The 26,924-nt window shown below is 34.3% G+C and overlaps 1 protein-coding gene across 1 annotated transcript in view; it reads right to left on the bottom strand.

The window, feature by feature from the left end:
- The window catches only part of ERC2 (ELKS/RAB6-interacting/CAST family member 2), a 499,935-nt gene that overhangs the window by 385,547 nt on the left and 87,464 nt on the right, over positions 1 to 26,924 (bottom strand). Inside the window, exons 4-5 of the mRNA XM_085302360.1 lie at positions 14,550 to 14,624; positions 2,103 to 2,258 (exon numbers count right to left, since the gene is read on the bottom strand). Coding sequence (XP_085158486.1) covers positions 2,103 to 2,258; positions 14,550 to 14,624 — 231 coding nt within the window. The remainder of the gene's footprint in view (positions 1 to 2,102; positions 2,259 to 14,549; positions 14,625 to 26,924) is intronic.

The following is a 26,924-nucleotide window of genomic DNA, read 5'->3' as shown; positions in this document are numbered from 1 at the left end:
TGTAGATAGTGCAGGAGCTCTAAAACACAAAGAGCTGCTTGAATTCTAGAGGGCAAACCTGCAACTGAAAAATGCATGTGTCCTTTCAAGTACCTGATTCCTAGGCAAAGAAAGAACCCTAGCAGTTTTGCAAAGCAGAAGTTATTTTAGAAAGGCTCATGATCCTGTATGCTYTCCTCAGGTGCTTAATAAAGACATTTGAAGCTCTATATCCCATAATCATGAAAACTTTAAGACTTGTTTTGACAATTGCTGTATTGCACAAGTGATGACAACCTTTTTTCCCTTCAAACATACAGCAAGGATAGCTGTCCCCATGTGGGAAAGCCAAACATTAAGCACTTTTTCTTTCTTTCTCATTGCTGTAATTTTCCTYTTTGCATTAATTCAGATTTAAAGCTTTTATACTTGGAAGGAGTGAATATTATTAAAAAACAATTAAGAGGAACAGATCATAGCATTCTATGCCATCCATGTTTAATAAATAATATTGACTATTRATTTCTATTTAACACCTTCCCATTTATTTAAGAACATTTAAAATAAGTTATAATTCAATAACAAATGTGTAATATTAAGAGCATTATATCACCTAAGACTGATAACTGTGAGAAGAGCTTTGTTCTACTGTTTGCCATCAATCAAGACTTCTCTTTATGAGAATTTATCAACAATCTCAGGTTCAAAAGATCAAGTAAAATAAGATCTGTTTGCTGACAGCTACATAAATATTTTTCTACCTTGAAAGGCTCTGAGTTGAATAGTAAGAAAAGTATCTTCTGCTGCAAATTTCAATTTTAAGAGGAAGGAAAGGACTGGTGAAAGAAAAAGTTCCATCAGAATGTGACATTTATCAAAGATCAGAAGACTGTGACAAATGAAACAATGGCATGTTTAGTCTTCTCATTCATCTGCCTTCTATGTCACAGAAACATASTGGAGCTCTTCCTCCCAAAATTATTAGAAGGTTGCTAACAAAATACTAGGCTTTGTACGTAATTTTTATATCAACAGATTTGCAGAGATGTTTTAGGAGTTTCGCTGTAAATTACTACAACTGAATAGTCTCAAAATCAACCACATTTAAATGGGTAAAATAACGATCATTCCTAATGATAATGCCACTTAAGAGCTTTAAATTACTTCTTTTGAACATAAAAATATGTTTGTTGAAGGTTTAATAAAGATTGATTTTTTCCACATGCACACTAAAGCTTCATAAACAACACTCAAGATGGAAGTGTGGTAATAGCCGATGATAAACTGTAACATTRTCTATATTCATTAAATTTTAAGACAACTACACAAATATCAGGAAAAAAATATATTAGAACTGACAAAAAGAGCAGCTGGAGTGTTCATGTTTACCTAGTGGGCAGCTAAGCAATTTGTAAAGGAGTTGAAAAATCCAGCTAGGACCACTGCTTAGGCATTAAGCTTTACTTCTGAGATATTTTAAAATAATGAAGCAGTAATTCTGTTTAGTGAGCTTGATATCAAGGAAATGTGTTATGTTACTACACACGTACTATCTCCTTGTGATCAGCTCAGCTACCATACACATAAACTAGAGGTAAGTATTATCTTTGTACAATTAGAGATCCTTATGTGAAAGAAACTGTATAAGAACCAATTTTTCAGCTTGTAAGTCCTAAAAATACTGGAAAACTACAGTTTGGTATCATCTGCGGCACAACAGTCCTTGTTGCAAGGCTATTATAGAATTGTGCAAAAACAGTGCAAGTCAAAATTATGAACCAGTTTGTAAAGCCAGCATAAGAACTAAAGTGCATAATAAAATACTAGAAGAGAAACATTAAAACACTATGCATAAAATACAATATAAAGCCTCAGGATTTTACTTGCTTCTGCAGAAGTAGCGGTAGGATAGCCTCTTCCTCATCTCTCCTCAATCAATACATAAATGCATTTTTACTTATCCAAAATATATTATTCTTCCATAGCTATTCAGTATCATGTACTGCAGATTTAAGAAGGCAAAAGAAGGCATGCAGAGAGTTGCTTTTGTTGAAAAGGGTGTAGTTAAAACTTTTATTCACATTATTCAAATACCATTAAGTTGTTTTATTAGTAGACTGTACCTTATTTTTCATGAACTTTGAGTGACTCTTGTAAACCTCTATTTGTTTGATTTCTTCTTCTCGGTCYTCTGTATTCAGAACCCCATTGGTCTTTAACATCTGTATCTCATCTTCCAGATCTCTTATATTGCGTTCAAGTGAAGCTATTTTTGTATCCTAAATTTAAAAAAAAAAAGAATTGAAAATCATATGAAAGTTGTACTTTAAAGCACAACAAAAGTATTTCTGTATTTGCAGAAACATCARTAATACTGATAGCAAAAACAACTACAGATTGCCCAAACACCATCATAAACCTAAAGTAATTCAATTAACAATTTCTTAAAGAAATGCAGAATTCAGACCTCCCTTGCTACTAAGAAAAAAAAAAGTGCAATRCTATTTTCTATTGCATCATCCAGACAGAATACACTGTGGTCGAAACGGCCTCCTTCACACCTACACAGTTAGGAATGAAGAGAGAATGGAAGATACCCTATCTCCCACATATATGTGGTAACATACCTTGTTTGCTTTCCTAACCACCTAGGCCYGACTATTCTCCCAAATTCTTAAGAGTAAAGGCTAAGTTTAGCCTACAGAACTAGTCTGTCAACACTGCAGAAGGACATGCCACTTTGCCATGCCACTCAGAGCTGAGGCTTTTTTCATRTTCTCAATCGCTTCCAAGATTATACTTCTGTCTGCTGTTAGGTGGAAGAAAGGCTATCTCCTCATTTTTCCTCCACTAATTCAGACACATCACTAAGACAGGATTTAGCACTTTTTATTACGAGTCCCAAAATAAACAACGTGTAACGAAGTTAATTCAGCCACTAAAAATTTCTACATTGCTGATAATAGCTGCCATGTGTGTCAGCACAGCACCGACAACATCTAGTGATATTTGTTCTTGCCAGTCATTTGGAAACTGAATGTATCTCTTCAGTAAGAGTCAGAAAGAGGAAATATGAGTGATTATGCTCTTCTCATACACTTTTCTATTTWAAAGAGTATTGCAAAATGACTTATTAGAATATCTGTTTATGGCACTATTTGCAAACATTTACTAAGAAATTGATACCATGATTCAGCCAATGAGACAATCAGTTTAAGAATGTGAAGAAAATGAAGTAGCAGCCATCTATCAAAAATTACAGATCAGGGTGAAGTTCTTGTTCCACTGACTCAGCAAGATCAGGATATTACCCTAGAAAACAAACCCAGGAAAAACACAAATTGAATTGATCCTTTAAACAGGACAGGCTAAGCTTAGGTTTCTCTAGTTAACTATGACTTTTTTTGTGTGTCTTTTTTGGAAATTAGTTTTCTTTTCCTGAGCTCTAAGAGAATACTAGTGCTATCTCTAGGCTGCCTAGAAGCAAAACCTGATCTCTTGCAGCACCTTCTTTCATAATACAGCTAAGCCAATCTAGCAATTTCATAGAAAAAGAAAAAGAAAAAAAAAAATCCACATGACCGCTTCAGTCTCCTTGTTCACCAGTTATGATGTGAGAGTTTACAATAAACGTTTCCCAAGCCCTTCAAATAAGCTAAGACTTAAAACTTCAGAGATATATACCTGTGTGTGTGTGTGTGTGTGTGTGTGTGTGTGTAAGAAGCCAAATTTAAGAAGAAAGATATTTTGGACTAAGTTCCAAAAAGCATCTGAACTTTTAGTACTAATTCAAAATGAAAGTTAGAACCTTTTGAGATTTAGCAACCACTCTTAAAAATCCATGAGGAACCAAAGCTATGTAAAGATGAAACTTAATATCATTTAAACAAGGTACTGTATTATTTCTGTAGCATTTTAACTTTTATCCTTATAGCCAGTAATAAGTCTTAGAATGAGAGAAATCTTCTGTTATTATCATTTTATATCAGCAGAAATTAACATAGGTTTTTGAATAGAAAAGATTTTAACTCAAGTAGTTTGTTTGGTTTGCACTATAATAGCTATTCATAAACAAATTAAATTATTCATAGCCTGACATCCTGGCTTATAGATGGGTAGAAAATAGGTAGAAGAGTGAAATACATAACTAAAATCAGTTCTGGAAGATTATTTGCTAAATAACCATTTGCAGGTATTGCACATAGCAATGTTTTTTCTTTACACTGATTTGAAAAACACATGTATGCCTGCACCAGCTGAAGTCAGCTAGCATGGAATGGAATACAGTAATGCATAGTACCCTCCAGTCTCTCTCTATCCAAAACTTCCAAACCAGAAGACCCTGTTCAGAAAGCAAATTCTGAAGGAGATCAGCACTCCTAAGAACTATACAGAAGTATTACATTTAATAGACAGCCATTGCTACTTACAGGTATTACAGATTTTTAGAAGTGTGATGAAGGGAAGATGACTGGTTCTGCTAAAACAACTTTCTGAAAAAAAGCAATTTATAAGCTCTTGACCTCTTCTACTAAGCAATCATATTTACTAGTACTGTGAAAACTTGCTTAACAGATTTCAGCAGTGTATGAAAATAGACAGAATTTTATAAAGATAGAAAACTCAGGAAATACATTTGTCAATAGAATTTATGTATATAGAAGTTAAAAAAAATAGAATAAAAGTAATTTTTAAGCAACTAAAAAGAATACCTTAAGAATATGAATAGTAAAATAAGAAAAATAAGTCTTGAAGTAGATGTTTCACTGTTAAGGCAAGACATTAATGTATTACCATTTTATTAGCCAGAAAAAACAGAAAGTACCTCTGTGGAGAAGGAATAAAACTGTTGGAATCATTTCATTTTGCACATGCTCACAAGACCCTGCTAGCAAAAGCATCAGCAGGCTCTTCAGCGGAGACAGCAGTTTTGACAGTTAACTGCGGGGCCACTGACCGTCTCCGCGCTGTGCCAACCAAAGGAACTAAATCAGACAAAGAGGAAGCGCCGGCTGCACCTTCGGAGACGGCGGGAGGGACACGGGCGTTCCCCGCAGTCACCACACTTGCTTTTAGCACAGCAATTTGTAGGCCACAAAATTTGTAGCCCAAGTACATAGGGCTGTATTAACCACGAAGAAGCTAACACCAGTGCTTCCCAACTGAATGTAGAGATCACACAAATGTGTTTGAAATTTAGCATATAGCTTAGAGACAGAACTCTTTTTACATACTTTTTATCCTCAAAGATACGTAAAATAAGACAATAGTTTTTTTCCAAAAAGATTTGCAATTTTTGGCCCCATTAACAGTATTTCCCATCATGCTGCACAACATTTACTTACAGATGTTATTAATTTTTATTATTAAAGGCTTTTTTTTCCTTACACCTGTCACTCCTGGAGAAATTCTACTGAGAAAAAAAAAGATAACATTACTGGAGTTCCTGTAATCCTAGTCCTTCAAAAGTTTTCCTACTAAGTTGATGTTCTTTCACCTAACATATTGGAGTATATATAAATTCTTTCAGTCAGAGTACCTATATCCTGAATATGCTCATGCCCTCAACTAAGGAAATAAAGCACACTTATTCTCAGTCAGTCCTATTACTTTGCCATTATAGACTTCAGAAATAATTCTATCATCTAACAGCAAGGCAGGAGTTGGGCTGTGCGATGCATACAGACAACCCATCTCAAAGAATGGTATTTGCTGTAAATAATATGGTTCTTTTGTAAAGTAAATAAGAACTTATTTGCCTATATCTAATCCGCTGTTAGTGAGCCAAAAACAGCAACTCAAATTACGTGAGTTGGATGACAGGAATATCTACCTGTGCATAGTGAGTGACACCAAAATTATCTTTAGAACTTCATAGTTGCTCTGAAAAATAAAATCAAATGTATACACTCAGCGAACCACAAATCGTTTTCCTATGTATTTCCAGCAATGGAAGCATTTAGGATACAGAGGCAATTTGTTGTCTAGAAAATGAGCTGCCACATAATAGTTTACTTTATAAACCCTAGCACCCCTACCACAGCTTGACCTAATTAAAAAGTCTGCATAGAAATAATACATCTATAGTATCTTCGTAAATTCAGAATAATTGAGTTAAAGTCCAAGAACTTAGTCCAAATTGCACAGGAAACAACTATTTGCCTGAGCCTCCACTGACAAGGTCTCCYAGGCCTCTGCACTTAATGAAAGGGTTCAGGGAGGAAAACTACCAGCAGCGGGTGAGGACTAAGTCCACAATTACTTGCAGGAGCTCGACCCATACAAATCCATGGGACAAGAGATGCTGCATTCAAGGGTCTTGAGAGAACAGGCTCACATCCTTGCAAGACCACTCTACCATGTTTGAAAACTTGTGGAAATTGGGGGAGASTCCTCAACCTCAAGACGAAGGCAAGTGTTGCACTCATCTTCTAAAAAAGGTCAGAATAACAAACCAGGGAGGATAACAAACCAGTCTGTGTTTTGTCAGGCAGGTAATAGGCAACTTAAATTACTTAATGTTAGTCTAACATTAGCAGCACAAGATTTCCAATAGCAGAATCCTAAAACGTTTATTAATATTTGTCCACGAAATCAGCATTACTTATAATGTAGAGAGAAGGCATCAGAGGACTCATAGTTAAAAAGAAGTAATCTCCTTTCTATTAAACGACCAACACATTTTCACATTACAGAAAATTGACATTTATTTTTAGATGTTACCTGTTGTTTGCAAAATATTTGTCTATAAACTTATTTACTTATTTATTTTTAGAAGAAAGTAATAGAAAAGGTTTGACTGAAATGAAAAAATCMGATGAAGTAAGATGAAAGGGAAAGAGCTCCTACTACATCTTACCATTCTGAGAAATTACATGAATAGAAAATTACAGAAAGAAAAGTGATAAGAAAAAAAGAGTTTTTAAATTTATCAGGCTCATGTATAAACAAATAAAATAATTACTGTAGCTCTCACAGATACTACAGTCAAACCAGCTTGTTCCATCAGACTTCTCTTCAGACCTTTTTTTTTTTTTTAATACCCATTAATGAAGATGAAAGCAAAGTTTAAACTTCACTGCAATTTAGSATGATCTGGCACTGAAACAGGTTAGTATTTACATGACCTGTTTTGACATCTCAGCTGAGAGCAGTCCTCATCAAATCTCTTGAGCTAAATCTTTAAGAGTCTAGCTTTTTATTTTGTAGTTTACTTATTTTGCAAATAGAGAATAGCAGAAATTTATAGTACATTAGCCTGTTACACTCTGAAAGGTTCTCAGAATAATATTACGGATTATAGAAAGTCTCATGTAACTTCTAGAGGCATTTTTGTACTTTTTTATTTTTTGCAACAAGTTTAAGCTCTCAAAGGCGAAGTTTATTTCTAATCATATCTCTGCATACTGTGATTACAACTRTGTAAGAACTAATTTTTCTATCTCCAGGAAAAAATGTCACTGTCAGCTTTTTATTAACTTCTTAACAGAACAGAAGCTGAAAACTACAAAGATTTTGAAAASAAAAATCCATTTTGGAACAATTTATCAGAAACATCACTGATGACAAGACAGGAGAGAAGCCAGGTATCACCTTCCCTTCACAGGCTGTTCAAGACGACAAAAGAACTATTCCTTAGGAGCAGAATTAAGAGTAACACAAGAATTGAAATTCTGCAAACACGAAAGACAGCTGCTGGCTTGCCCAGGAAACCTGAAAATTCTCCTGTCAATTGCTGGAAGATGAAAACCCAGATAGCTTAAAGATAATATGGGCAGCCTGGAGCTCCCAGTAGGTACTGTCATGGAGGAAGTTGAGTTGGCTTACAGGATAGATAGAAAGCCAGAAAATACCCGCTTTCACAGAAAGTTTTGACAGAATAGGCACATTCCTTCACACATCTCCTTCAAAACTCTAAGACTTATCTACATCAGCAACATTCTAATGAACTGAGCGGGTCTGCGTTGAATCAAAAGGAAGACTCTTCTGTGCTAACGTCAAGGAAGAAGCTTAGTATTAACTAGTACTAATAAACTGAATTTCAGTAAACTAAACTGAAGAACTTCTGAACTCTTCAATAATATTACATTTGTGCTTTTTTTTTTTCCAGACAGTTAAAAGACTGTTCCAGTCTGTTAAAAAGACATAAGATTATATAGCAGGATCTGTGCTATAGATCAGGGCACTAACCTTCCAATYGATCCCCCTTCCAGCAGTAGCCAATACTTTTCCTCATTGCCTTCATTAGAATACTGTCATAGATGTTCTAGGAGAGGGATCAGGGCTATTTCTCTCCTAGACCTAACAGAAAACCATCAATTCTGRAATGTTAAACTTAATTTGCATTTTTCTTCATGCTTCTGAAGAAAATAATATTCCACAATGCAAATTAGACTGACTCTGCGAATGAGTTTCCAGCAATAAGGATCCATGAATCATATATGTCCACACATTACAACAGAAGTCCTGTGGTACATTTCCTGAACACTTGGCGGGAGGGAAGGAGAGGGAGCAGGCRGCACAAGAGTGGGAATAGTAACCCAAAATATCTGTAAAAAATACAGAATTTACATGCTTTACCTGTCTATGAAATAAAGAATAAGGAATTGTTATTCGTATGAAATTTCAAATACTATATACATTACACCAAATTTCTATGAAAAATTCTGCCTGTAGAATATTCAACAAGCAATCAGCAGCAGGTATTTGAATTTCACATTTAATGTAACTTGTACATACTACACCATGCTATCAACAGAGCATATAAAACTAGTCTTATTATGTACCTTTTCTAACATTGTCAATTTAATATAGATATTAGAAGTGAAAAGAGTATTCCAGTTTATTTTTGAAGACACAAGAATGTTAARAGTCATGCAGTCTTAACATTGAGAGTATATTGCACTGCAAACACACAAACATGCTCTTCTAGAACCAAACCCATACCTGAAATATCAAAGCTGGATCAATATATAAAGAAGGTTCTTTCTGCAAGCAAGGTAAACCACAAATATTTTCATTCATTTTATAGTTTAAAGACTTATTCTGTATGCTATACTATGTATATTTCAGGATGGTCATTAATACACTACACTTAGGAGAAGCTTTATGTCAAATCAGTAGGCAATTCCTTTCTACTGTTCTCTCTCAAGCAACATCCAAGAAAAGTCAGGAACTCTCTGAGGAAAACAAACAAGATTTTGACTTGACTCTGGTGCTCAGGAGTACTTCTCATTGAAAAGAATGGAACCATAAGAAATGTATTTCTCTAAACTCTTTTTCACTATAGTAGTCATCAACTTTGATAATTAAAGATATCARTGATATGTCATCTGCCTGCAAACAACGCACAAAAAAAGTATTAATGAGTGCGACTGTAACTGAAGGAATGGCTGTCAGTGTAGTACCTTTTTTTAATTCTTGACTAGCCATAGATTTAGGCAAAAGAAAAAATGGTATTTGATCGTGCATATCCATAGTCACAACCTGATGAGCAAAAGCTTTGATAAAACTAGTCTGGCTTCCTGTATAACACAAGTCACAAAATTACACTAATGCTGTTAAAAAATACACTCCTTATTTTCATTTGCAATTTCTACCTGTAGCTTCCACACACTATATCCTGTGATATCTTCATTTTCAGGACTAGAAAGTTCTCTCTTTTCCATAAAGATACGTCACATACATATCTCCAGACTATAATTCCTTTGCTCTTTCATTTTCTATTTGTTGAATTACACAAAACTGAGCTCCTAAAGTCTTTCATCATAAAGCATGTTTGTTGATCTTTTTAAATATTCTGATGGCTCTTCTCTGAAGACTTCCCAAATTATCAACACTGTTTTTTAATCTATAGATGCTACTAATGGACACTGCCTTCTAGAAGCAGTTATGCCAGTGCCAAATATAATTAAACTCTACATTAGGCTCCTACTTATGCTCATAGAGACTGAGTTAAGATTATATTTTGGACTCTGTCATTTGGTAAAACCCATATATAAAATATAACAAATATCACAAAGCGATATTTGACTCATCTATATATAGTGATATTTGATTCAATGACTCATCTAGCTTTAAAATTCCCTTAAACCTTTAAACCAACCAATTATTATGCTCTGAGCTTTATAAATAGAAAAACAGGGTCTTAATTGCATGCATAATTGTCAMAGTTTCCTGTAATATTTCCAATGTCATTCAATAAAAACGGAAGATTCAGGACAAGCGACTGCTAGAGACTATCCATGCCAAGAATAGAGTTTTAAGCAAGTATTTAATAACTATTTCTTCAAGAGATCTTTATGCTTTGACCTTTACCAATAAAGACACTGACTAAACCAACAGCAACCTCCACAAATGAGAGCTTTTTAATACAAAAAGTATCCTGAGAAAAGGTCTTATAGCAGAATGAAAGTGTCACCTACTGAGACCCTGCAGAAGAGGGGGATCATGTTTTCCAGTCCATCACAGTCACAACATACAGCCCCCAAAACATTCTGTTCTACCATTACTTTGTCTATTCTTTTTCCCCTACTCACTGCATTAGTACAAATCACCTGCATCATCTGTTGTGAAAAGGATAGGAAGAATACACTGTCTCATTAGTTAGCAAATATGGACTTTATAAGCATTACAGTGACAGAAGAACTATTCAGAATACCTATAAATTATAAATTAATTTATAAATTAAATTACCTATAAATACCTATAAATATCTATAAATTTATTCAGATTAAAGATATGCCATATATCAAATAATCTGAAACTTCCATTTCATATTGAATAAGTAGCTGACAGAAGTCATCTGGTCCAACAAGTAGGCCTGTAGTATCATTCTTTTTATCACACCTGAAAATTTAAAAGCTTCTCTCTCTAACCAAATCACTKGGGGCTCTTATATTCTTCAGAAACTTCTTATCCAAGAAAATTAGAGTTGGTTTATCATCTTATTCATATCAGTGACTCTTATGAGCAGACTTTAAACACCATGAATAGCATCAGAATTGTGTTCTGCATTCATCGGATGCTGTTTAACTTGCAGAAGTTTCAAGTCACTAAATCAGRGTTTTGACTATACTGTGGTAGATCTTAGAGTTCTGTTGTTTTTTCAGCAACGTGCTCCTACAATTGCTATAAATCTATAGAGGAAAATGGTCAGCAAATTATTCATCTATCTGCCACAAATTTCAGTCTAAGAAAACAATATGCCCCCCAACACACACAGTATCTATCTTCACCAGCTTTCAGTACAAAGAGGTGGGGGAAGCTGAAGGCAGTCTGAAGCCATATTAATCTCAAATTGTAGAGTAAGTGGTGTTATCCAAAAAACCTTCAGGTGCCAGAAGCTTAGGTTGTGTAAAAATCACTGTGGGCTTTTTGTTGCTGCTGTTTTGTTTTTAAAAATTCCAGACTTCAGAGCGACCTATAGATTAAGATTTGTAAAGCAAGTACACTTTCAAACTTAATCCATAAAAGGATTAAAAAGTGTATGACATACTGGACAAAAAAAAAATAATAATAAATAAATAAAAAGCTGATTTTTAAGCTAACGTCATTATCTTTTTTTAGGACCCTCACTAACACTTTTTTAAACACAGAGCTGAAAATACTGCTAGAGATAGTTAATGATGTCCATGAATACTGGTGAGCATACAGTTCACAACCACTACAACTGCAATTAGGTCTTCATGTGTTTGATGAGCTCCATGATGCAACTCGCTGTATTTAGACAAATGCACAGAACTTTCATCTCTATGACTAAATTCAGGATACTGACAGCATATTTATTGTGACCGACTTTCTATAGAATGGATCTCAGAAAAGCAGAGTGGGGACTTAGGGGCACAAAACAAAAAATCTTCTTGAAGGCAACGGTCTAAATCCAATTAAGCAAGCTTCAAAAAGCAGGAGAGCTTGGGTGAATGGCAGGAAAGTCATGCTAAAGCATCCGGCTTCCTGGGGAAGCTATCCTCCTTCTGTAGCCTCGGTTTCCCAGAGCAAAGAGGAGCTTCTGGAGAGCAGAGTCTTTTGCAGATAGAAGGAACAGAGAGTAAAGAAGTTAAGGGGAAAGTATAAGCAAAAGACATGGGACATTTGGGAGCAAATATATCTGAGAAGTAAAAATGAAAAATTGAGGACAGGAAAGAAAGGCCTGTGCAAAGCATCCAAAAAGGCAGTAGATGTCTGGGAAGAAGTAAGTAAAACTAATATAATTAGGAGTCAGTATGGAGGATGTAATTTAAATATATATATATATATACACACACACACACACACACACACACATATATATATATATAGTAAACAGAAGATTGAAACTGGCTGAAAAGAGATGTAGAATAAACAATTATGATGAAAACAAGATAACTACTTGATGAAAAAAGATAACTACTTGGAAACTTTAGGAAAGGTATCAAAAGTATGAGATAAAATTGGAAAGGCTGGGCAGAAAAAAAGCTTTTGAGGACAAAAAAACACATTGAGAAGATTTATTTGGGCTGAGAGGTACGAGAAGTGGTTATACTTCATTGGATGAGAGAGAGGGCAGACTGGAATAGGGGACAGAAAGCATTCAGCAGTGGCAGGGGGCAGAAGAAAAACAGAAGAAAAACTAGAGGGATTGACTGTGGAGGGAAGGCTGGCTCCTGGCAGAGCCTGAGTTAGCAAGGCAGGGGACTCGGATCAAATCCTAATTTGAAGCGGGGGTGGAATGGATTGGCTGTAGTAAGGAGAAATGTATACTGCTGGGAGCCTCTGTGTGGGTGGGGGCATAGCCTCAGATTGCTATAGTAGACTGTAATCCTCTCCCTCCTTCTACCCTTAACACTGCAGGGCAATTATTGCTTCAATGCTTAATCATTTAAAACAAATGTTCCCCATCTTTTCAAAACAAATGTTGAATATTCAAGATATAAAAACAAGTTTCTCAGCCAGAGCGTCCTACTTTCTCATATGCTTAGGATAACAAGCTATTGCAAAAATACCATATTTTAAATTTCATAGACTCCTTAACTAGAATGAATAGAGAAGTCCAAGGGAAATACACATCAGCATATGGAACACTGAAACTGATGTACCTTCTTTGTTATTCATATAACCCAAACTAATTATTATCCATTATCCATTAAAAGGTAATATTCTGTTTATGTAGTGGTACTGTTGTTGTAGCTGTATATTTATTGTAATGTTCAGACACGCTGAACTCATTTGCTTATAACACAAGTCACTAGCAAAATGAGGCCTTTAATTTGCATTTCCTTTTAAGAAGATTGAAATGAAAGACCATTAATGTATTTCAAGMAGCACTGTCAACCCTCACAAATTATCAAGTCTCATAGTATTCAGTATTTTTCTTAAAATATATAGATTTCAGATTCATATAATTATGCAAAAATATGAGTTTTCATTTTTAAGTGATCATTTTATCTTTCATTATTGTGGGAAGAAAAGCTGGAAAAATTCATAATAATACATATCAAAAAGAGGAATCTCTATTTAGGACTTAAGACAGAGGTTTCATCACATTTTGTCGTATCACTACCTAAAACACAAATTTTAGGATGCTGATATCATGAACATYTCCTTAGTTTGGATGTAAAATGATGGGCAAATAACCATGAACAGAAAACGTTTCTAAAGACTAGTTTAAAAAAGGCTTTACGTGGGCCTTTATTTCACTTTGGCCCACCTAAAAAAAAAAAACAAACAAACAAACAAAAAAAAACCTTCATTGCTCTTTTTTTACCACTCATTTTACACATTGCATTTCCTGCAGAGAAATGCTGCAGAGAGCCTAGCAACCTGTAGACTGAAGAAAACTGGCAGAATTAGCTATCTAAATGTTTTCTAGATAGTAGCATTCAAAGTTTGCCTGAAATACACAACCGAGATGGCAAGACGTTTCAACASACTGAGGAGCGCTGGGCATCTAGCCTTAAACTGATGTGCTAGAACTTTTAACAGGCAGGACTTGCCTCCTTTATACTAAAATGATCTTCACGTCCTATAGGAACAAGTTGCAAAAAAAAAAATTTTTTTAACAGAAAAGCTCTGTTTTGTGCAATGTTGAAAGTGTAGTGAATGTATACTGCGTAAATATTTTCTGCTATATACAGATAATTTTTCATAATCTCATTTCTAAAATATGAAATTTAGTGTGTCGATTTGTTCATTAATAAATCAGTCAATTTATTTTATATGAAGCCAACTATTTAAGGAAACAATGGAAAACATGCAAAAATTTATCAAGAAAGTCTTTCAAAGAAAAGACTTGTTTATCAAGAAAGTCAGATTTCTCCCTTCTGAGGCAAAGAATGTTTTTACAACTTTACTGGGATTATGTTTTCAAATATACAGGCCTTAGGATTTCATCTAATCATTAGCTCTGGGCAATCTTAAACATTGACAATGATTTTGGAGTAAAGACGGGAGAAATAAATACTAACTGTTCCTACCTTTGCAACAGAAGAGGTTAAAAAATAAAAACAAGCACTTGATTCTTTAATATTAAAAGTTATAAACTCAGTTCCAACTGAAAAAATAATGTATAGGAAAACATGCAAAGACCATACCTTCATTTCAATAACTGTCTGAAGAGCTTTTGTCTTTGCTGGCTCAGGCTGTAGTTGGGTTCTTCTATGTAACTCCTGCGGAGGGACACGATAGAAATAAGCTTGGCGACTCATCTTTCCATTATTTTTTCACTCATACAAATGCATTGCAGCAAATTAAAAGCCTGATGATTAGAAGCACATAACTCTAAATGCTACAGGTGCTTCCTTCTCTATAATCCTGCTAGCATCACTGCAGTCCCTATCTTATATTACAGCACATACAGCACATGCGCTATTTCTGAAACCACTATCAATAATTAATGTCAACTGTGACAAAGCCAGCAAGTAATCTTAGTCCAAATACAATGTTACTGCTTCTGCCTAGATATCAAATCATAACTCATTCAATTAATTTACTAATTCAAATACTGTTAAGAGTTATTTAAAATCTTTTCTGAAAGTTTCTTCTTTGATTTTCCACTGTTAACTGAAATAAGCAATTTACAGACATTATATTTAAATTTGACATTTGAAGGGTAATAATTATATAGTGGGTTGATGCAGCACTCTCTACAGTATCTATTACAATTTAGTTTTCACAACTGCACACTATTTTTTCTGCAGTTTAAACTACATGTAACAGAAAAATTGATTGCAATCATTAAAGATGACATATAATTCACAGAAGGCATTAAAGTCTCCTAGTCTTTATGAACAAAAAAGAATAAAGATTGGTAGTACTTGGTCTTTAGAAAACAAAGGAGTTGTATCTCACACTGAGGTATCTCAGTCTTAAAAAAAAAAAAAAAAAAAGAGGGGGTGAGAGATATACATAGAATAATGTAGAGCTGTAATGATTCATCATCGTAATTTAAAAATTTGGTGAAACTTCTACCTCTCCCACAACCTGTCTGGGCAGTTTATTAGAAAGTAAAACCAAAAAGAGAGATTTAAACAAGATTTACCTCTAAAGGACAAGAGTCCCATGTGTCTTTCTCACCCTGCTCTTCCTATTCCCCAAAGGTCTACACACACATTGAAGCTAACCTTACAACTATAAAAAATACAGTTATGCCTGATAGGCTGAGAAGCTGGGATCATTCACCAGAATGACATAGTTTGGCTGCCCCCAGAACCCAAACTATTTTCTCTGGAGTGTTATAATGCATATTGTACATGTGTCTTCCAAATTATGTTTCCATCACATCATCCCTATAAATTCTAAAAGATCATCATCAAAAATGATAATGCCATGGTCCTATTAGGTCTTCATTTTTACCTCTCAAATCCCGTTTTCCTGAGTGAAACAAATAACGTATAATTTAACAGTATTTTGACAGAGACCTATAATCACAAATATAATTAGCACATTTGATGCACATTTTTTATCCTGTCCCCCTCAGCCCACCCTAGCACATTCTGGATCCCACCTACCTCGTAACATGCAGGCTTAAAATTCCTTCCTTCTGTTGATCAAGAATGATCAATGTTGTTTATTGCTCTTGTTTAGCAACTAGCACAGTAAAACATTTTCTATAAAGASTATAGAGTATAAGCAATTTTGGACATTATATTAAGCTAAATACTACCGATAGTCAACAAACATCTTTATAGAAACATACCTAGAGTATTTTGTGGTTTCATATTTTAAAACAACTGAACAAGAGACAAGTCCTGTGTGTTCCATTTAACTGAACATAGATTGCTTAATCAACAATAACTAAAAACCTACATGAGAAGAAAGATGCCAAATTTAGCAGTAATCCACGTAATTTCAATTATTCTCCTAGAAAAGGAAAAAATATTTTACAATAGGAAGTTCTCCAASTAAAGGTTTAAGAAAAACACATTACATCTCATTTCTTTGGTCAAYAGTATTCTTTGTATTCTTCCTCTCACTAGTCTGACAGGAGATGCATCTCTGTAAGACAGCAGCTCACAATGATCTACATTTACATGGCAAAAACTATTCTTACCATACCCAAAATAAAATATTTTCCAAAGCCTAGTTTTTATAGTCAAAAGAATAATTTCATGCATAAAGCAAATAGGAAATGTAGCACATGACAGGACCTAATATCAAGAGACCTATCCAGAAACTGTCATGTTTGGCAAAATGCTGTACATTTTTGGTTAAAAAGAAAGCAGCTTTCCATAGCTTCCACAGAAAGTCCTATATATGCAGAATTTGAAGTCAGTGTTTATGATACATTGGGCTACAGTTACGTATTSAAGTTATGGTCAAATGGTGAGTAAACCAAAGCCATTTAAATCATACCAACCAATTTGGTCCCCTTTTTCACACTCTGTTCACGATTTTAGCCTGCAATCATTTTGGGCCATGACCAGTTTGGGGAGGGGGGGGTTGTTTGTTTTTGGGGGGTTTTATAGTCAATAGCAATGATACTCTAGTCAATGACTGAGGCTCTTAAAAACTTTAGTAATACAAAATACATCATTGTAGTTATAAAGAAGAGGAAGAAAGAGTCAGATACACACYGTCCTTCTTTTTGTATTTTCCCCACTCTGCAGTTTCCATAGAGGGGACGCACAAAAACATAACAGTTACATACACTGTTAAACTAGACTCTGGCCTAAAATAGCCTATTGACTAAAATCCTGATAAAACACAGCACTGTCTAGAAGTGTCAGGTTAGGTGCAAGCATTAAAATACATATGTAAAGTTAAGGAGACTTGTAAGTTTTAAAAGCTATTACATTTTACATTAAATATATATGTAMACATACATGTTTAAACTACCACTATTTAACATGTGACAACAGTATTTCTAATTTTATATCGGACTTCTAAGAAAAAGCAATACCCAAATGGTCCTTTATCCTTGTTTTTTGCATTTACTGACTCTCCATATTACAAAAAGAAAGAAATCTTTGCAAATCACCTATACAGAGAAAAATCTCTCAATCACCAGCTGATTGTATCAGCAGGCAACTGAAAATGAAACAAGTACATTCACTAAGCAAACGTTTTAAGAAATGAGAGTATGTCATAGATTTGTTCTCCTACAACAGTCAYGGAAAAATACTTGGCCAGTCATACCACTATCTGATCAGCAAAAATTACAGCTAATTCTAAGACCAGACTTTGCTCCCCAAGGCCACATAAAGCGAGCTGGAATATAAACAGGATTCCATACATTACCYAGGGAGACAAACCAGAGTTTCCACCCCCTTAGCCAAAGATGAATAGACTGCCAAAGATGAGTACTCCTGCATGTCTATCATAGCATGCAGCCTTGCCTCAAATACTTTTCCTGTTTGCTTTATGAATCAATCTGATGCTGGCTGACTTAAAAGCTTTTCTTCYCTATCCCTGACAGTAAAAGGCAGCAGACTTTAGGATTCTGGAGAAGATCAGAAAATGACTCCCATTTTATTATTTTGTGTGAGTTTTCTTCCAATCAGATTCAAATGTTTGGAGACTCCCATAAGGCTGAATTCTTGAATTATGTTGTTCTATGTATGCATTTTTTTTCATTTTGTGGTACAGATTCAAGGATATACTTTTGGTACCACTTCATGTGCATGATGCTGTATTCATTGTTTTACTATCTGAGATCATTTGGAGGGTTTCTAATTTGGCTCAACAGCTAACCAAGAGATATTCTGATCATTTTGTGAAGTCATTGTAGCCTAAGGAAACTGGATTTTTTATCCATTACATCATTTTTGGAATAATGCTGCTTTGTCTTTCTAATTTCTCTAAATAAAAAGAACAGGGAGCCTACTTTTTTTCTTATTTATTTTTTTTTCATCTATAATGGTGCTTTCTTTTAGACTTATCTGTATTGAATAGAATGCTTTATACTTATTTCCATGATAAAGTACTTGTGCTATTAACCATTAAGGTGTATACTTCTAATCTCTCAGTAGTTACAAAACCGTACTTTTATTATATCCTCCATCTGTATCACTGCAATCACTAGTACTTCTTACTAAYCACTTTGCATATATAAATTAGTTATAATTCTGCATAATCAGATGTATCATACCACTTTATTAGTGCTGGGATTCTATGATGATGCTTAGTTGTCAAGGTGATTAATGCACCCACACAAAATCAACAGGTAATCAGCTCTCTTCATATCCACTGAAGTTTTTAGCTTGCTCCAATATTCTTTACTTTTAGAGCAAAATGAGATGTAAATCAAAACCAGCTGTTGCCTTCTCCTTCTACACATTTCTGGGATGTCAACGTAACAGCTTATATTGGCCTCAAGACCTTATTTTCAACACAATTTTTACCACTAATGGAGATTCAGATTCAAACTGAACTGAAACTCTTAAATAAAGAACCACATCAATTCCRTTAATACCATTCAAGACTTTACCTTCTATTTATATAAAAGCTGCCTAAAATAGCATTGCACAAGTGGTAGAAAGAAAAGGACTCCCACAGAAAAATAAGCAGTTTAGGGATGGCATCCAACCCATTAAACTACCAGTGAATGCCCACAATTTCCAGAGGCAGTCTTCTGTTGATTAACGAACAGAAGGAAAATGGAATAAGACAGAAGATTTTTTAAAACAACACAAAATCCAAGAAGTCTGGTAAATAAAGAGATAATAGGAACAAAGACATCAGAAACAAAAGAATGTTGGAAGAAGAAAAATAGATGATTAAAGATGGCAGCAACTATACTTACAACAATATAAGAATAGAAGTGATAAACTGTTGTGTCATTAAATCTAGCTTTCTATATTTCCAGCTAAAACACACGAATCTGTAAATCACAGCACATAATGGTACAGGAGCTGCTAGTTCTCTCCACGAAGCAGATGGCTTTCACTCCCCTGGTAAAGAAAAAATTTGTAATGCTKCTACATGACAAGCTTGTCTAAACTTTTAAATTTAAATCAGCAGTACATTCTGATCAATTATTTCATTTAGCTAAAAGCACAGCAACTTAATTAAAATGTCTATTTAACTGCCGTACTTCTTGAGCCAAAAATACAACTAGAAAGACTGATCAAACTCAATTTAGCCAGAATGCTAAAAACAAAATGTAATATAAGGAGTTAATTTATTTGTAGCATATAAGCGTATCTTCTCTTTCCTGTTTTCTGTCTCTTCCTACCATTTCCAACCAAAATGGTATCATAATAATTCAGGTGAAAGCATATTTAAGTAATTATGATTTTTTTAATCCTTCTGGAAACTATCAATTGACAGCATTGAAAATTTCCATGGCAGATCCCAATGTGTAGGGAGAGGGGGAAAAAAAAAAAAAAAGTCATTTTTGTTAGGAAGGATTCCAAAATCACATTGTCATTGGTCTTCTTGTAAAGACCCAGTATCTGAGTTCTGTGAGATCCTGTTAAGGGAATTATGTCAAACGAAAAAAAAATTTTTTTAATTTGGAGAAATGAAAGTGTGGATGCCAGCATATGAAATAAAAAATTGGTGGAAATGAAGAGTTAGTAGCTTTATGASTTCTATAGTAGAAATGCATAACTGCTTTATTTAAATTTATTAAGTTCTCAGTTCAGCAAAATCTTCAGATGCATGCCTAATTATCTGTATAGTGAAGTACTTACGCATTTTCTGATAAACAGGCAAATATGAGTTTTGCTGAATATAGAAYAACATAGAAGTTGCAGGAATCATTTTGTATCACTATCATACATCCACATATTCCCAAATTCATGCATAAAACAAGGGCTTATGAAATGTTTTAMCTACATGCCTAAAGACATACATCAAGGGAAGAAAAGTATAAGCATTAAAAAACTCAGCATTTCTTTGACTTCTATATCAAAAACACCTTCAAACAACCACATGTGTTCTCATACTGGAACAGTGTCCTCTGGCAAGAGACCACATATAAAAAGTTTTAACCGAAAAGATTTGTGTATGGAACTTGAAATGCATGTGGGACAATTTAGTTTCTAATTGAAAGCACATAAAACATTTCCTGAAAGGAGCTACTGAAACTCTACTTTCACCAGAATTTTTGACATTTCTTTTCCTTGTAGAAGAAATAGAATGTCTAGAGGATTATTTCCTTTCTGTCCAAGATTTTTTAATCTTTTATTMCCCTAACTAAAAGGGGAAAAAAGTATGGAGGGAAATGTTACTGCTTTGGAAATATCTATCTAAAAAAACTGGACTGCAAGTAGTTTCATCTTTTCTCTTTGCTGCTTCTTCCCTGTTCAGAAGATTTAGTWTAAAGAATCTTTTTAATAAAGTTATAAAGGAAAGAAGTATCATATCAGTTTTATAATGACAAGAGTGATACAGTAAGAACTGTTGCAACATACTGAACTTCCACCGTAGTGGGTACTAAGGGTAACTTCCTTAGTTCCTGCGATCATAAGATACAGTCCAACCTTAAAGGGGGAAAGTCAAACCAAAGGGTACTGAATACGATCCTAAGACAGCAAACACAGAACAATGATGCAAAATGCTGTCTGCCAGCTGCTCGTAGATATAAAAACATTTTTAAGCACGTACTGCACTAGGGAACAAGGTGTTACAAGCAGTGCCAACATACAGAGCTTGTGGTTCTATGACTCAGTTCACACGTAGTTAATGCCGTCATAGCACATTATCTGAATGGCAAGTTTCTAGGCCACCCAACTGTAGTGCTCATGTAGTTAAACAAATTCTACATTAAAAGGCTTACTGAAAATAAGAAGAGAAAAATAGACACTTTTCCAATAGACCTTCTCCTAGTGTCTTATCAGTTTCCCAAAACAAGATGAAAAGTTAAGAGTTACAACTCACCCATTCTAGGAAAGCTCTAAGACAGAAGATAATATCAATTTTAGTGATTTCCCCTCCTCCTACCCTATTGCACACAACCCTATACACACAATCCCATTTTTGAATTTTTATTTTGCATCTGTGCTCCTCTTCAGCCCAAATCCAAGTGAAAAAACAATTTCACTGTTACTTCTTAAATGGAAGCAAAATAACACTATCAAAAATAAAGTCAGTTATTTGGACCCAAAAGTACTACATATTTCATGTCTTTGCTGGATAGAGTTCCTAAGTTTGCTAAATATGATGTTGATCTTTCCATAGAAATGAGAAGAGAGAAGGGGAGAGGGGAGAGGAGAARAAGAACTAAGCACACATACATCAGTTCTTGATTGGGGAAGGCACTGCAAACGACCTAGATCAATCAAGGAAAYGTGCTGGCATTCCTTGTGAGATGCACATCCCTGTGCTGCAGTACTACTTTAAATTTAATTAGAAAGGGATTTTTTTTTGATTTTGAAAAGCAGCACTTCAAAATARTAACTACTAATAACCACACTTGCTGTTAGGAATTTGCTGTTTTGCTGTTATTGTTCTGGATTACTTTTTAGTGTATCTTTTACTTTCTATTTTGCTCTAACCTTGGCTTAGTAAATAACTAGCTAAAATAACTTATGGTTTTAATTTTCAGTTTCTTAATTCTTCAGAAAGTACTTTTCTAAATACAAGTGAATTTTAATTACATGCACTTAAATTATGTTGTTTAAGTTATTTACTCTTTAGACATCAGGCCTTAATCAACAAAGCCAACAAACATCAGAGCTAATAAGATCTGAGATGCAAGACTTCAGATGTGTAAGTTCCTTGGCACTCTGGTGTAGGAAATTAATTTTTTTTTTTTTTCAAACAAAAATTTGTTTATAAGCAAGAAGTATTTGATAGCTGGAAATAAACTTCTGGGTTTTAAATAGACTTTTTTCATTTTATTTTGTTAATGATCTGAATTTGCTGGATAGTTAATCATAAAGGTGATCAGAAATATTCAAAATAAACTCTATACATTATGCTAACTTGGTATAATCAAGCTCATCATTTCTACCAAGTGTATAGCCACTATTTGACCAGCATCACTGGTAATTTGCTAGCACACGACAATTTCTGAGATAYTGCAGAATTTCCTTACTCTTCAGAATGAAAGGATAATTTACATACATTAGAAAGGCCCTATGTGAGCAGACCTAAAGTCCCATTAGTCCAAAAGTAGATAGCAGTGAAAAGCAAATGCATGGGAGAGAATATACAAAACAATATGAATATAAAAAACGCTTCCCCCGGAATACCTTTCAGTTTATGCCTTAGGGTCTCTCTGGTCAGAAGGCTGCATCCAAACCCTTGTGTTTGATAACTCTCAGTGGACATATTTCCCACATATTTGTCTAGGAAGTAAATCACATCTGATACTGAAATGTAATGAAAATTGCTTTTTGASAGAGGATTACTGAAGGTCTTTATAACTTCTGATTGCTTGTATTTATTAGCTCTCATGCTCTTTAGACACACTCTTTAGATATAACAGTGAACAGGAAATGGATCAATTTACTATGAATACGAGTTGAAACAAATTAGCGTTTCTGTATCTCAAAATAAAAWCACCTTTCAATGCAATTACTTTAGGTTCCTCACAGAAGAAGCTATTCTTCAGTAAACATCACATAATAAAATAGGAACACCTGAAGTTCTACTACAGTATATAAAATGCCTGCATCAAAATGTTGAAGGTGAGATCACAGAAATTGCATCATATTCTCCCAGAGGGAGGTACATGTTGYGAAGTTTTGTGTACGTCCATGGCTAATGTCAATAGAAAATTCCAGTTACCAAAGTCCAACTTTTGCAGGCTGCCTGACATTTTTGTATCACACAACTGAGTTGAGTGTGGCTATACTAAATTCTGTTAAAAAGTTACATACAGTGACATTTGGAATTAAATGAATTAACACGTACAACATGTACAGCACCTGGTACAATGTGCTACTTTGCTTTTGTTAAATATACATTGAAGCCCATATCGTGTTAGTGTCTCATTCCTTTGTTCTTTCTGGAGATATAAATGCACATTTWCTCCGTCTCTCTGCCTGCAAGTCTCTGGTTTTCAATTTAATGATTTCATACTTTTCTGAGATATGGAACAAAAAGAGAAGATTGCAAAAGAATCTGCTGCCACAGGCCCATAGACACTTTATAGTTAGTAACTTAGATTTTTTTTATATCAAATACATTGCATTGTCTTACTGCTAAAAATAATCTTTTCTCTTTGTGTCATTCATTTCTTTGGATGACTTCAAGTCTTTCAAGTTATACATGTCACACCTGCAGACCTACACAGCCATGTAGAATTTATAATATATACATTCCATTTTTAGATCTTAGGTTAAATATTTCAAATTATGAAAAGCAGTGAAACAGACAAATCAATTTTAAAGAAAATAAATTAAGGTTATGAATAAGATGTGCTAAAATTTAAAGGAAAGTTCGCAAATATAACATTTTTTAAATCATATTGATTTTTTTTTTTGCCACATTACCAGTCAGATGCCAACTCACTGCTGAACCATCTCAGCCAAAAATTGCTATCTGCTGTATTGCACTTACATAGAGAGCTTTTCTCATTACGAAATTTTAATTGATAAACAGAAGGAAATAATACTATGACATCAGGAGAAAAAGAGAATCAACAACATCCAATACCACCGTTGTGCATTCCTCTTCTGCCTTATAGTATTTATATTTTAATCATCTCCAGAGTGCAACTTCAGAGAGTATATATCAGCTTAGTAAAATAAAGACTAACATCAACATCAGGATTTTCTAGTGCCACAAAAAACAAAACAATCAGCTCTAGAGCTAACATGCAGAAATGCCAAGTCACCTGAAATTTAGAGCAACACATAATTGAGGAACATATTAGATTTATTATAAATAAAATAAAGGTCTATACAATATTTAGAAAAGAAACACAGATACTCATTTATGGTAGAGGTACTATACTTTCTCCTTTCAGTCTTACCTTATTAATAATATCAAAAAAAAATTGATCAGAAAAAAAAATTGTTTTCTCACTGCATAGATGACACTACAGGTTATCTCCATTAAAATTTTGACAGAAATATTTGACAGTCTCTTCAAAACAATACTATCCTGCCTATTTTTTTTAAGCAGACAAACAACAAGAACTTTTCTTTATCTCATTCCTTTTCCTTGTCTTAGGGTAATAGAGCTCAGCAAAACACCATGTCTTCACTGAAGGACTGAATCTTTTGTGTAACTAAATGCTGATCATGAACACCTATATCCTAGGATCTAGGGCACAGATTACGAAMTACTTTGTAGACAAAGGATTCTAAAAGATTACAAACTACTTTTTACTACCTCAAAATTCATAATAAATGCTGAATATCTAAATATCAAAGGCTTAGATTTCTCTAAAGATGCAAATGAAAAGAATCTCCACTGAAATTACTGGTACTGTTTTGATTAAAATCAGAACCTAAAGGAGAATTTTCAGAACTTTAGGAATTCACGTAATGATGCAACTAGGGCAAGATTGGAAAACAGATAGAAATTACATGATGTAAAACACAAATTTCTGAACAGAACACAGTAACACATGGAGTTAGTGTATTCAAAACAATCCCACTGTGTTACAAACAGAAGTGGTAGTGATGACAAGCCAGAGTTGTGTAATGTTTTCCATTTTTGACCTATTTCTAGGCCCTAAACTACCTCAGCATGATTTCTTTTTTCCAACTTTCAAGAGCAGATATGTAATGAGAAAAAACAAGTGGACCGTGAGGCAGGCTGGACTAGATCTCTAGAGGTCCCTTCCAACCTTACCCGTTCTGCGATTCTGTGAATTACGCATTATCTGATTTCTGTATCCTTTTTGCACTTGAAAACTTGAATTATGACTACTATAAACTTTTTATGTCAAGTTTGTTTTAGAATAATGGCTAAGTCAGCTCAAGGCTTCTCAGAGTTGCATGTACTTCAGGAGATCTTTATGGAGAAGCAAATGTTTGAAAGAGAGCAACCAGCAAAACGAAGTACTTAAGGTTCTCTTCTGCCCTTTCCCAGGCCATCCCAGCACAATTAGCTGCTTTCATTTAAAAGTTTAAAAATTGAAAGTGAAAGTTTACGGTAACATGGGCAAAGTATATAAAACAATTTAAACTAGTTGTAGCTCTTCACAAAATTAGGTCTCTACTCCATTCCAAGAAGTCTGTCTGTAGCTTSTGCAGTCCAAATCTGGACTGGGTTTGATTTGAGTTTTAACTTAGCTAGCAGTGGCTCAAGAATACACACCAAAAGGCACCTGAGTCCCTGGTCCAGTTTGATCTTCCTTTTATTGCTCCTACGTTGCAATTAGAACTTAACTTAGCTAATCTAAAGCAAATATGGTTATATACATTCAAGATGCACCCTTTCTGGGCTTTGGTTCARACACTTCCTAAAAATTCCTGAACATCTTTTGTAGTACATACTGGAATTTTAAATTGAGTTCTGCAGTTTTATTAAACACTTGTGTCCCTTAAAACTATATATCTTCTTACAACCACCTTTAGAAAAATCATTTGCGAGCATCATTTGCAAAAGCTAGTATGTTTTATTACTCTTGCTATTGCAATATTTTATGCCTAAAAATCTAACTTCCTTTAATGCAAATTACTTGGCTATGAAGTAAAGAACTGCAATGACATGATTTACTAATGTGCAATTAGCTTTATCAGATTCAGACCAGAAATAAACTGATTGTTCTGAATGTAGATTTTTCATAYACAGTATAGTTCTGAATATAGATTTTTCATACATAGTATATAGCTTTAAACACAGAAAAATTTAAATGATTCTGCTGTGAAAGACTGTATCATAAAGATGTCAAAATGRCTGTAAGAACAGCCACATGCTCTAGTGCAAGTAATTTTAAGCCAATAGTTTCTTAGAACATACTGATATGGTGTCAAAATGGTGGAAATCAAGGTTTGATAAACTTAGCTATTGAGCCTTGTTACATCGTAAATGCAAACTACATAAATAAAACTTACAATTATAGTTAAAGACAAGTAAAGTTTTGGTCACAGTTTCTATAGCAATGGTAATTCAGCCTTCTACTCCAACTTCTGCTATTTTGTTGTCCTGATCAGAGGAGGGCAAACACTGAGCTTTACAGACACATAAAGGTATTCTCATACCACAGCTGGAGGGAAAGGGGGGAGGAAAAAAGAAAAAGAAAGAAAAAGAAGAGCAAACTTTCAGAAAGTTAAAAGACTACTACCTGTATTTTATAAAACTGTYTTTTTCTAACGAATTTCTGTTTCTGCTTATCAGTTGATATATGCATACTCCTGAGCTGTCTGTCCCACAGATGAACTGAAGACCATCTAAAAAGCAGATGAGTTATAACCATTAACATCTCATCTTAGATGGCCTTACAGTACTGTTCAATAAAATCTACCTATAAACCAAGAAAGGTGTTTTCTGAATATCAAGGCATTATATAACATTGATTAGACAGAGCAATAACATGACTTAGTAATCTAAAGTAATTTTCCCCACTGTTTACTATGCACTAATGGTATATACCTTCCTCCCTTGCAAGATATTTTGATCAG

This window comes from Rhea americana, unplaced genomic scaffold (assembly GCF_003343005.1).
Source record: "Rhea americana isolate MKP2758 unplaced genomic scaffold, rheAme1 scaffold_19, whole genome shotgun sequence".
NCBI lineage: Eukaryota > Metazoa > Chordata > Aves > Rheiformes > Rheidae > Rhea > Rhea americana.
The sequence above is the reverse complement of the archived record's forward strand: the minus strand, read 5'-3'. Positions and strand labels throughout refer to the sequence as shown.